The 13,462-nt window shown below is 35.5% G+C and overlaps 1 protein-coding gene across 1 annotated transcript in view; it reads right to left on the reverse strand.

Moving 5' to 3' along the window:
• The window catches only part of LOC140431353 (uncharacterized), a 65,686-nt gene that overhangs the window by 9,679 nt on the left and 42,545 nt on the right, over positions 1 to 13,462 (reverse strand). Inside the window, exon 5 of the mRNA XM_072519289.1 lies at positions 10,351 to 10,570. Within this exon, the coding sequence (XP_072375390.1) occupies positions 10,351 to 10,570 (220 nt within the window). The remainder of the gene's footprint in view (positions 1 to 10,350; positions 10,571 to 13,462) is intronic.

A 13,462-nucleotide genomic window follows, 5' to 3' on the forward strand; every position in this document is an offset into this window, starting at 1 on the left:
TAACTAGTAAAAATTCACGTCAGTATACATCTAGGTTTCAAACCAACTATATTATATTATGTCCTATACTGTCTCAAATACAAGAAGTAAAAAAACTTTCTCGTTCAAAAATATTACATTAATCTATTTTAAGAACTCCGCAGATCATTTAAATAATCACTAAATTCAAGGAATATTTATTGAAGATGCGTTGTTGTAATGAAAGTTATAATAATGTTGTATATGGGTAGATCTTCCTCTTTTCTGTTTATTGTCGCTTAATCGTACTTATTTTACTGCTTTTACCTTATATCTAATTACCGCCTTGCAGAGCATCCAACTAGATGAGAAAGACATCAAACTTATTGCCAAACTTTACTGGAACCAAACAGCCATTATTAATACCAACAACAGAGAATCAAAACCAATCAATATTGAACGAGGCGTAAGACAGGGCTGTGTACTGTCTCCCACCCTCTTCAACGTGTATTCTGAGAATCTATTTAGGGAAGCTTTAAAAGATCAAAAAGGAATTATTATAGGAGGAGAAATAATTAACAATATACGGTACGCCGACGATACAGTGATTCTAGCTGAAAACATCGACGATCTGCAGGAGCTAATCAATAGAGTTGACATGGAATGCACAAATTGGGGACTGTCGATAAATATCGATAAAACTAAATACATGGTGACCAGTAAAGTGGATATCGGCGCAACCCAACTGATATTAAACCAACAACCGCTGCAGAGAGTTCAGAGATTCAAATACCTTGGCTGTTGGATTACCCAAAATTTGTATCCATCCTTCGAAATTCGATGTAGAATTGAACAGAAACTCATTTCAAAAATTCAAGCCTCTATTATCCAATAACTCATTAAATTTGGAAACCCGTGAAAAGTTTACAAGATGTTACGTGTGGTCTGTACTTTTGTATGGATGTGAAACTTGGACTTAAAACTAAAACGCCGATATCATGAATAAAATCGAGGCGTTTGAGATGTGGTTGTATCGAAGGATACTAAAAATTCCATGGACTAGCAGAACCAGAAACGAAGAAGTTCTTCGAAGAATGGGACATCAACGAACTCTATTAAATATTATTAAGAGGCGTAAACTAGAATATCTTGGACATATAATCAGAGGACCAAGATATGAGTTCCTTCGGCTAATTCTCAACGGTAAACTCGAAGGAAAGAAATGGATAGGACGGAAGAAACTCTCTTGGTTGAGGAATTTGCGGCAGTGGACAGGTTTGACAGCGGACCAATTGCTACACGTAGCGCAAGACCGAGATCAGTATAACAATATTATAAGCATGGTAGTCGCCGACGTTCCGTAGGGATATGGCACTCTAAGAAGAAGACCTTATATCTAACTGTATTCTAATATATGTCCCGTGGAGTTGTCTATCTCCCGTCGGACGCGTCACAAGGGGTCGACAGGGAAATATACCCCAACCAGTCCTGGAATAGGCGGGTAGGAGGGAAATAAAATATCTTCCGCGAACCAAAATGGACTAATTTTTTTGATTAATGGATTTTACGATTGTACCTAAAGTTATACCCAAAGAAGATATCATCGCTAATATAGAGTCTGCGATTCGCAACTTACCAATCGAAAAAGCTGAAGAAATAACGACAAAATCAGCGAGAATTCTGCATAAAGCTAAGACACCGAAAAATAACCTGAGCCACCAAGAAATCCGTGCCATAAAACATTAAACGCAGACAAAGATGTTGTAATTTTACCAGCAGACAAGGGAAATGCCACCGTCGTAATGAAGACAACCGACTACAAAACGAAAATACAAAATCTTCTAGATCCTGCGGTATATAAGAAACTTAAAAAAGATCCCACGGCAGTCACCCTACGGAAAATCAATAGACTTATAAAATCTTCGTCCATACCAGATGATATAAAGATATATAAAGAATATGCAACAGCGAAGCAGTCCCACCACGCTTGTATGGCTTGACGAAGATCCACAAAGACGATGTACCTCTACGCCCTATTGTGAGCTCCATAGGATCTCCGTCTTACAGCCTTGCTAAACATCTGGCCGATATTTTACAACCACATATAGGAAAAACCGATGCCTTTGTAAAAGACTCCGCCCATTTTATTGAGAAAATCAAAGGGATAACTTTACAGGAATCTGACATTCTTGTTAGCTTTTATGTTGTCTCCCTATTTCTGAATTTAATTGAGGGACTAGTTTCCAAGGATATGGTGGAATTATACCGTATTTGCCTCACTACCACCTACTTTTTATGGGAAGACCAGATTTATGAACAGATAGATGGAGTAGCAATGGGAAGCCCACTAAGTCCGGTCGTAGCCAACCTTTTCATGGAGCATTTAGAGAAGAGGGTAATGGACTCAGCATAAAGGCCAAGAGTATGGTTTAGATACGTCGATGACACTTTTGTGATTTGGGGTAACGGAGTAGAAAAACTGAACGATTTCCTGTCCTATATAAACACACTACATCCAAATATTCAATTTACCATGGAAACAGAAGAAGATCAACAACTAGCGTTCCTAGATGTATTAGTAAATCGAAAGGAAGGTTACTTAGGACATAAAGTGTATCGAAAACCTACACACACGGACAGATACCTAAACCGGAACTCAAATCATCATCCAAGCCAAAAACAAGGTATCTTAAAAACTCTGGCGGAGAGGGCGAAGAGAATTTGTGAACCACAGCATCTCCAAAGTGAACTTCTTTATATTGAAAAAGCGCTCACCTCCAATGATTATACCAGAAGAGAAATACATAAAGCGATGAACAACATCTCTAGAAGAAAGGACGAAGAAGCAGAATGTAAAGGCAAAGCGTTCTTGCCCTACATATCGGGGGTAACGGACAGAATTGGGCGAATACTTAAGAAAGCCAACGTAAAGACCATTTTCAAGCCTACAAAGAAAATCAAGGACTGTTTAAGATCGGCGAAAGACAAACGCAACCCATTAGCAACGGCCGGAGTATATCGAATACCATGCACATGTGGAATGGTATATGTGGGAACCACGAAAAGACACACGAACACAAGGATAAATGAACATAAAAGCCATTGTCGTTTAGGACACATCGACAAATCTGCCGTTGCCGAACACGCTTTGGGAAGCGGAGAACATCGAATACTCTTTGAAGAAACGCAGATGCTGGACAAAACTTCACACTACTACCCACGGTTGTATCGGGAAGCGGTGGAAATATATAAGCACCCAAATAATTTTAATCGGATAGAAGAGGGACTGAAAATTAACAAGACATGGATACCAATATTAAAATCCACAAACAACCTTCCCGCCAAACACGAAGAAAAAGCTACTACAAACAACGACACGCCCCCTCAAGCCTCAAGCCGTCATTTTCAGGTTACGAGCGAAGCAGTAACATATTAAGAAGATGCCAACCCCTAGTGTTGGCGAAACGTCGAGAACTAATCTCAGAAGACAACGGCCTAACAGCCCGAACAGACAGTTTAACAAGTTAGACGATGGCCGTGAAAGCCTAACGCAGTTTATCAAAATGGACTAAGTTATACACTTACAGAACAATCGCCTTGCCTTCCAGGAAGGGAGTTTCCACTTTTCATTGATCAGATTCCTCTTTTGAACAATGGAATCCCTCTTTTGTAGTGGTATTTTAAAAAATTTGACGTTAGTTAAACATTACTGTTACTTACATTAAGTTATTATATTGTAGCATAGCTCGGAAGACGGATTTGTAAGACAAAAGCGCTCAGCTAGGAATTAAATGCTTTAAACACTTTTAAAATACTTTTGTTTTCCATTTATTCAATTGTCATAAGTGTGTACAAACCATATCTGTCTTTTTAATTGTTTAAACTATTTTTGTAGAGAGCTTTGCTGAATTCGTACCACGTCGCTTTTACATTAAAACACAAGACAAGTATAAAACAGAGACAAAGTATTTTTAGCGCTGATAGCATTTTTACTCAACATTAAACACTACCAACCATTAAAAACACTTTTATTACGGAAGTTTATTATGTTTATTGCACATAAAACGCGAAAAAATATAACCTTCATCGGAAAGATTATAAGAAAGATAATATTCAAAAATGTGCAGCAACCGTTGTGACTAAGGCCTTTACAAAGTGCGTTTTTGTCCACACCTGCTACTTTCTTTAAGGTGCTTCTTGAAGTACGTACTTAACAATTATGTAAAAGCAGGTGTACTATTTATATTGTTTTAAGGACAGGACGAAATTAATAAGGAAGGATATAATAGTTGTAATTTTCGTAGATTCGCATTTTTATAATCTTTAATAGATTTTGAACTTAAATAATTTTGAATATTAGAAATCTTAAAAAAAATAAGCAGGAATTAACTGTCTTAATAAACCAAATAAAAAAACTGCAAAACGTGTATGTTATTGTATCTGAACCTTAGACAGGGAAAGAGAGACCTGAACTTAGTCCCAACTCCCAACTGATAGTAAAGTTGGCAATTAATTTTGTGCTATGTTGGTCAAATTTTGACTTCCACTTAGAATGGATAGAGGTTACTATACAACCAAGCACACGTGCTCATAGCCAATATTTATTGCAACAAAGCTTTAAATGTTTATTTTTGAATATACTATTTTATAGTCGTTTATAGATTGATTTACAAATGGAAAGTTTTGAATTTAATTATTCTTCATTTTTCAATTAAAGTTTGCAATAGTACCAAGTTTATTTCAGCTATTAATAATAAGGATTATTTATGTTTTATGTTTTTGATGGGGTTTATGGGGGTAGTGATGCGTCTCAAACAGCCTCTCCTACTCAAATGTCAACCTCACCTTCACGTTGGTGAACCCTGTTATCACAAACGAGGCTCTGACGACCGAGTATCAGCGGTATAACTGTAACACCCGGAATTAAGGAAATGTAATTCCATTATGGGTAGTGGGTAGGAACTCCTTGGAATTCCTTGAATAGTCCTATCAGGAAAAATGAATCATTCCCTGCCCCCCGCAGATTCCAGGTGTTTCCTGACCCGGGAAACTAGTACCTGCTTAGGGTCTCTTGTCCAGGGTTAAGGATGAAGACCACTACGGCAGTCACGGCAGAGAGGGAGACCTTCGGTACGGCGAGGATGGCGGAAGTGGCGACCCCGGATTTTAGGGTTTGTATAGAATCACGCAGCGTCTGATCCAGAGTGGGCGGCTGCAACCAGCGTCGGATCCAGAATGGGCGGCTGAAAGTGCGGGTCCTCCAAAGTGGGGGTTTTGGCGTCAGGCTTTAGCATCCTGGCACATGCAAAAACAACAAAAGGCGAAAGTACAAGAAGCAGGATGAAAAATAACAATATATTTCCCCGGGTGGTAATCCACACCTCCAACGGAGGGAGCCCCATCGGATACGGGGGGGGGGGAGGGGCAATTCTGCTTTTGGTAAGAGAAGCCCAGTCTTAAATTAAATGGCGAACTAAGGACAAAGAGGTGATAGAGGAGTTTAAGAGGATGAACCTTGATATCTTGGTAACAACTGATACCAAGAAAAAGGGAAATGGTACACAATTTGTAGATGACATCTTCTACTGTTGGAGCGGGATACTAGTCAAGAAAAAATGGTTAAAAATAATAAAAACATGGGAACCCATAAATAAACGAATAGTAAAACTCATCATGGAAATCTATGGCAGGCAAATCGTGATACTGGGAGTATACGGCCCTACGGATAACAATCTGGTAGCAGAAAAGGATCAGTTCATGGATACCTTACAAGAAGAGATCGGAAAAGTGAGACCAACACAAGAAATAATAATAGCAGGGACCTAAATGGAAGAACAAGGAAACGTCAAAGAAACGTACGAGCACGTTAAACACAGCATAAAATAGGCGGCATTAGAAGCTTTCGGGAAACTTGAGAAAAGAAATACAGAACACAAAGTAAAAATAAACAAAGAAACCAAAAAATGTATTGAGGAGAAGAAAATTCTATATATGAGCACCCAATCCCCAGAAGACACACAGAAGTACAAAGAGAAAAACAGAGAAGTAAAACGAAGAAGGGCAAAAGAAAAGAATGAAGAATGGGAAGAAATATGTGCACAAATTGAACAATACATAGGAGGAGCAAGGAATTCGGAATCCTGGAAAATACTGAAATCTTCAGAAGGAAGAATAACAACGAAAAGGTCCAAATACAATACATATCAGAAAAAGAGTGGGAAGACTACTATAAAGAACTACTCACAGAAAACCGCCCAGATTTCATAGAGATAGACACAGAACAGGAACAAAAACAAAATCAGAATGAAGAACAGATTGAGATAACATTAATCGAAGTAAAGAATGCCATAAAGACTTTAAACGACACAAAATCAGGGGGACCAGGAGGAATCTTTAATGAACTAATTAAGTACGGAACGGACAAACTACACAGAATTATACATGAAATGTTCAGTAACGCTATAAACCTGAACGAAATACCAGATGAATGGTCCAAAGCATATATAACCTCGATACATAAAAAGGGAGATAAGAAGAAATGCGGGAACTACAGAGGCATCAGTGTGATGGCATGTATGGGCAGGTTATATGGAAAAATACTGAAAGAAAAACTGGAAAAATTTATCTCAAATAAAATCGGAGAAGATCAGGCGGGGTTCACGGTAGGAAGATCTTGCATAGACCACATATATACACTCCAACAATTAATTGAAAAAAAAATGGCAAAAAATAGACCAGTACACATGGCAATCATAGATTTAAAAAAGGCATGTGACACGGTCTCCAGAAAACAACTATGGAACACGATGAAGGAAATCGGAATAACTCAGAGGTTAAAAAACCTTTACAACAACAACAAGGTAAGAGTTAAAACCGGCAATAAATACTCCAACGAATTTAAGACCACAAAAGGCTTATTGCAGGGATGCTCTACATCTCCGACACTGTTCAAGATATTCCTCGAACAAATATTAAAACCATGGAAAAGGATATGTGAAGGGGTGGGAATACCAATCCGGGACAACTTCTTGTACACATTAAGCTTTGCAGATGACCAAGTGGTAACGGCTCAAGATGAAGAAGATCTGTGCTATATGCTTGGAAAATTAGAAAAGGAATACAAAAAAAATGGACTGGAAATAAATCTAGAAAAGACCGAATATTTAACAACAGAGCAAGAACCAGTGAGAAATTTGGAATTGGACGATAATAGGGAAATTAACGGCACTGACAAATTCAAATATTTAGGATTCATACTCTGAAAAAATGGAACCACCGAGCAAGAGATAACCGCAGATTAGCACAGACAAGAACATGTATTAAACAAATGAACGGGGTACTGTGGGATAGACAGATTAGCAGAAATACAAAGAAGAGAATTTATAACACCTTGGTACGCAGTATAACGACCTATGGAGCAGAGAATTGGGTAATAAATAAACGAAACAGGTCCAAAATTACAGCAACTGAAATGGAGTTCATGAGAAGAAGCTGCAGAGTGACAAAAATGGATCGCATCAGAAATGAGGAGATAAAACGAAGAATGACAGTAGAACAAGATATACTCAGCTACATCGAAGAAAAACGTTTAATTTGGTATGGACATGTGAGAAGAACAGATCATACAAGGTGGATAGCAAAGATTTTGGATTGGAGCCCAATAGGAAGGAGGAAAAGAGGTAGACCCCGAAGATCATGGAGGGATGAAGTGGACGAGACCATGGAAAGCCGAGACCTTAGAGATGGAGAATGGCAGAACAGAAAGGACTGGAGACGTTGGATGAAAGAAGGAAGGCGGCGACAGCTGTAAAAATCCTTATATAGATAGATAGATAGATGTTTTTGATGTGATGTTAACTAACCTCATTGGTATTGCATTGGCTGTAGACTTTGAAAGTTGTAGACAACTTTATTTCTGTCAGTGTTTGACATAAGTCAGTGTCACTGCCATATTGTTCTATTTTCTATTGCTGTTGTTTGTTGTATTATGTACAATTTTATGTTGATTAAAACCTTATCATACTATAGGTTTTGAATTATTGCAGTTTCCGACAATGACTCTTTGAAATATTCCCAATCTCAACTATACAATAAATCTAAGCAAACTCTATGAATTTAATTATAATATTCGTGAATAATAAATAGGTATTTTTAAATAAAAATTTTTTGCTTTTTGCCAAACCAACGGAATACATAGTCATTTTGATTAGAAAATACCCTGCATAATTAATCCAGTCGTCAGAGACGAAAATGCCACTGAACCTCTAAAAATTATAACAAGCTGAATTTTGCTGAGAATGTCAATTTTGGGACCCAAAAAGATGCAAAACAGTTTGTCTCTCCTACCTCCGGGCTTCCCTCTAAAACCATCCATCGTAGAGTGGGAAGTACAGAAAACATCGATTTACCAAGAATATGTACTCCGTAGAAAAGATGTTTTAAGGAAGAAATGTAGTGAGATAATTTTGAACAAAAATGTTAATTAGTACTTTTGTGTAGAATGAACCGTTCTTTCAGAAATAACGTCTGAAGCAACCGGCGATTTAAATGTCAGTTACGAGCACGTATGTAGAAAGACTATTAAATCAAACCACACAACCAAATGTGTCTAGGCCTTGACAAAAGTCGATTCATCCGCCAGGTTATGTGCGATATGGATATATTTTTCATATTCACTATTTTTCATATTTTTATCTTTTGTATTGTTTTACTTTCTTATTTTTAGCATCCAAATTACTCTAATTAGAAATTTTCAGATATTTGGAACCATTAAAAACGGTAAGATGGGTAAGGAAAACTCAGGTTTAGGCCACGGTTCGTAGACTTACTACGGTTACCTCTTCCGACTGGGGTGGGGATGGTTGAGTTACGTCACCAGAGTACACAATAATACAAAACCCATTTATTATCACAGTTTGTTCGTGGTAATTATCTTTCAGTATATTATTTGCTTTATTATTTATCGTTTCTTAAATATCGCAGTTTACTTTATATTTTTGTATTTGAAATTTTGGTGTTGTTTTCTATAAAAACTTATTTTGAATTATTGAAGAAACGTTATTTATTGTAGTTGTACAACGTACCTATTGTCTTCGTATCTTTTTATAAGGTAGGTTAAAACTTTAAAATTTCATTGTGTATTAACGTAATAATAATGTTGATGAAATTTTAGAATGCCAGGCATAGGTTGTAGTGTGTAGGAAATATATTTAAAAAAATGGAAAAAATAGTTATGTAATTCGGTAATTCATTCAATAGTTAATCCAGTATTGATGGAAATTCAGTATACGCGACAAATTTTCAATGTAAAATGGAGATTGAAGTCCTAGATTTACGTAAATCCTGCATTAACATTGGATAAACGTTAACAACTGGTTCTGATTAATTTTAAGTACCAAACTGCCTGCATATCAACAGTTTTCCATAATTAGGTATTATAATCCACTAGACATCTTTATTTCATAACTATCTTTATTTTCCACACATCAAAGACATAAAAACGACGATTAACAATGTTACGATTCAAATTACTGTACTCTCGTGACGTAATTTCCGGCTTAATGTTCATTGGTTAGTCGGAAGGGGCAACCGTAGTAAGTCTACGAACCGTGGATTTAGGCGAAATTACTTTAGTCACAGAACCATAGAATAACCGAACACACGTGTTCGGTTGTTCTCTGACAGAACTATTAAAAGTAAACCCATGAAAGTTGTACTTAGTGTCCGTCATGTCACTCACATGCCCAAAAACAAATTCACGTTGAAGAATCTCAACTTAGGCAACCAAATTTATCATAGTGAATTGTGTTTGCTCTATAAAATTGAACAGTAAATTTCTATTTTTTGTATTATAATTTATTAGTTTATTTTTAAATTTATTATATAAAATATATTGATAAATAACACTAGAGCTTTAAGAGATAGTAAAACATTAGTTAATATGAATATTTTGTCAAGAACCAGTCGGTTCTGTATTTAATTTGAATAATACAAATTCTTTATTGGACTTCATTTTGTTAGTCGGTGCAATTTTTCATCTTGTGTTTCTGAAGAAATGCATTTATAATAATAATAACTTTCCACTTTCATCAATTTATAATGTCCTAATTTCTCTAGTTTTCCGATAACTTTGTGCCAAAATGTAAAACTTGAACAGCGTGCAACGATTTTAAAAGGACATACTCTAATTTCACTTTTAGGTATGTTATCTCTATGATAGACCAGGGCGGATCTGTAAAAAACGACTAGATTTGGACGTGAGGGGTAGCATTCTAGATTGTTGCAGAAAAATTTGTGTGATAACAATTAAATTCGCATACATTTAGTGTATTGTGAATGAGGTAGATAAAGTTAAATCATTATTAAAAAAAAATACTAAAATATAGTAATTACCTGTGTGTGAACGATGAACTTGGTCTGTCTTGATCAAAATGCCGTTTCCTGGAAGACGAGTGCAGGAAATTTGGTTCTATTGGTTCGCTTGTAATAGTACTCGGTTTTGAATGAGGAGGATGGTGTAGATCACGTCGAATTTGTAACTGCGGGATCGGAGTATGATGAGATTCTAAGTCTGCTTCTTTCAATATTTCGGAACAGTCTTCTTGACCGGGATCTAATAAAAAAAAAAATAAGTCAATTTTGGTTCATTATCAATTGTTAGTACAAATTATAAATGATAAAGCTAAATGAAGGTATATTCACACTATCTTTTGGCTCTTTATATTCTTTTGCTTCAGTAAAATATTTTTACATAAGAAACAAATACATTACATGAGCACATTACAGTTTTTACCAAATGGAGGAATGTATATCCATAATGTGGGTACTTATTTGACTGCCATCATTATGCCTTCGAAGTGTTATAGTTATAGTAAGGAATTATCACCAGTGCTTGCCAAGAATGTCAGAGAAAGCCCGCCAAATCTTTACTTTAAAAATTTACTATAATTTTTACAACTTTGGTGGTTAATATTTTACAAATATGAGTGCTAAGAAAGATTATACCAGTAAAACTTGCTTTGTACCGGGATGTATAACGGGTTATCGTTCCGATAAAAAATTGAAAACTGAATTTAACCAAGCTTCATTGACTAAGTAAGTTAAAATGCATGCGACTTTTCTATGATTTGTCTTTATGTTATTTATAGAGGAAAGGCGGCCAATTCGGACCCCCATTTGGTTTTTACTTAATAACATTTATACTAAAGTAGTTTGAATTCCAATTTAAGAAAAAACTAAACTAACATTATAACTTTTCTTTGTTTGAAATATTCTAAAAATATATATTAGGTATATGACTGCTAATTTTTGCAAAAGTTTACAAAATAGGCACTTAAAAAAAGTGCTATAAATTCAGACCCCTTTTTTTCCTTGTATTTCGTACCCCCTAGAAATCTAATGGATTATAACTGGTGCAGAAATAATTTACAGTTAAATAAATATATAAATTTATTATATTTTTAAAATAGATTTATTAACAAACTGTGTACAAATCTGACTTTTAAGTGACTTAAAATACAAAAATATCAAAATAAATTAGCTTTTTCATAAAAGACATAGGCCTATGATTGTTTTAAGTTTGAATCTAGTTTACTGGCAGAAGTCGCATATGTAATCATCTTTTTCCGCACTGCTACAATCAACATGTGCTCAACATTCACACATTAGGTCTTTGATCCAGTGTTCACCCGTCATTGACTTAAACCATTGTTCGTTGCAGAACATGAACGTCACATCCGATTCATCTGGTGTTTTTTGATGATCCTACAACTAATCCGATTGAAAAGACCGATTTCAGAGACAGATGATCTTCTTCCTCAGATGAAGATCCCTTGTGTATCTCAACATTCAATTGTCTCTTGACCTGAGAGCTAGGTTTATGCTTTTTACACTCTTTCTGTAAGTTTTCTTTATTTTCAGCCTTTAACATCTTTTAAATTCCAGTCTTCTTATATTTTCCTTTGGTGTCTTTATGTGTTTGATCTATTTTTCCTGACAGAAACTTTTTAGCAATTTCTGCCTCTAAGTCTGGTTTATAAGAAGACCAAGTGATTATGGACGACTTGCTGGGCTTGCGGCCTCTTCCAGATGATTTTTTTATCAGTTTGAGCACAGGCAAGATTTGAAAGGGGCTTGTGTAAACTGGAGAAGGATTTGAAAGAGAACTTGATGAGGGGAATGGCAGAGGTAGGGGAGGAGGTTCTACCAACTGAGTTGAGATGGACGCTTGTTTGTGTACAACCCATGAAGAAGAATGTGTCACCAGGTGAGAAGATTCAGGATTTTCCTCATCAAGTGTATTGTTCGAAAAAGTTTCAACAGGATCATCAGATGTACAGCCGTTATCATCTAGATCAATAGGCATCTCTTTTTGGGCTTCTGCAATTAACTCGGCATCAGAAAACTTGTTTCTATCCAGTAGAAAAATTTCAGTTATCTTGAACCCATTGATGACTATTTCTGCCGTTTGTTTGACACTTTATGTAGGCCTTGCCAAACAGCTGCATTACGTCAAATGCTGTTAGAGGGCGTTGGTTTATTAACAAACATTGCCTGATCTCCTGACTATAATAAGTCTTTAAAGGAGACAAAAAAGACTTATCTAAGGCCTGCCACTTATGAGTTGAATGAGGCGGTAAAGAGATGATTGTAACATGGTTCTGCCTAGCCTTCTCGATAATGTCAATATTTCTGGTGTGGCTTGAATGCCCGTCAAAGACTAAGAGAACAGGTGATTCAGTTGTAGGTTAGGTTAGGTTTATGATTATTTTCGTTTTTATGTTATTTTCTTCAGTATAAATAAAGTTTGTGTTTTACCATTATTGATTTTTATTTAAACCTGAAAATTACAATGATAATAGTAAGAGGATCTTGAAGTTTTTCTGTCGGAACAAAGAATTTTGTAAAAATCGGACTGTCGTTAATAGTTAATTTGCATATATTTTTATTAACAAAACTTAAACATCTTAATAGAAGCTTTCAGAATATAAATGAAGTGTTTAACATTTCCGTTACACTTTATAATATTAAAAGTGTGCATGTAAAACTTTTTATATTTAATTACTTTTACTAGATTTACTTATTAATCTTGGTAGGTACTTATGTAAATTTGGTCCAGTCTCAATTTAATGCTTACAGGAAAGTTTTAAAATTACTTTATAATCCGTCAATCAATTATGAAATATCAATTCGATTTGACTGTATAACTAGTTATCCCCAAAATCAGAAGAAGGTGATCCTGGAAAATAGTAATTTGGTTTACTAAAAATTATTTGATATTTTCAAATAACAAACTTTTTGATACCAATTAATTTGCAGTTGAAATTCCATTGGTATATAAATGAGGCAGTTAGATAATAATGTAACAAATTATTTCCGCTTCAAAATGAGCTGTCCCAAATTAGATTAATGGCAAATCTAAATTTGATTTTGACCACACGTCGATATGTTATACGGTTGAAATAATTTATTTACGGCATAAAATATATTCGGCAATAATCAACCA

The sequence above is a fragment of the Diabrotica undecimpunctata genome, unplaced genomic scaffold (assembly GCF_040954645.1).
Source record: "Diabrotica undecimpunctata isolate CICGRU unplaced genomic scaffold, icDiaUnde3 ctg00000688.1, whole genome shotgun sequence".
NCBI classification, from domain to species: Eukaryota; Metazoa; Arthropoda; class Insecta; order Coleoptera; family Chrysomelidae; genus Diabrotica; species Diabrotica undecimpunctata.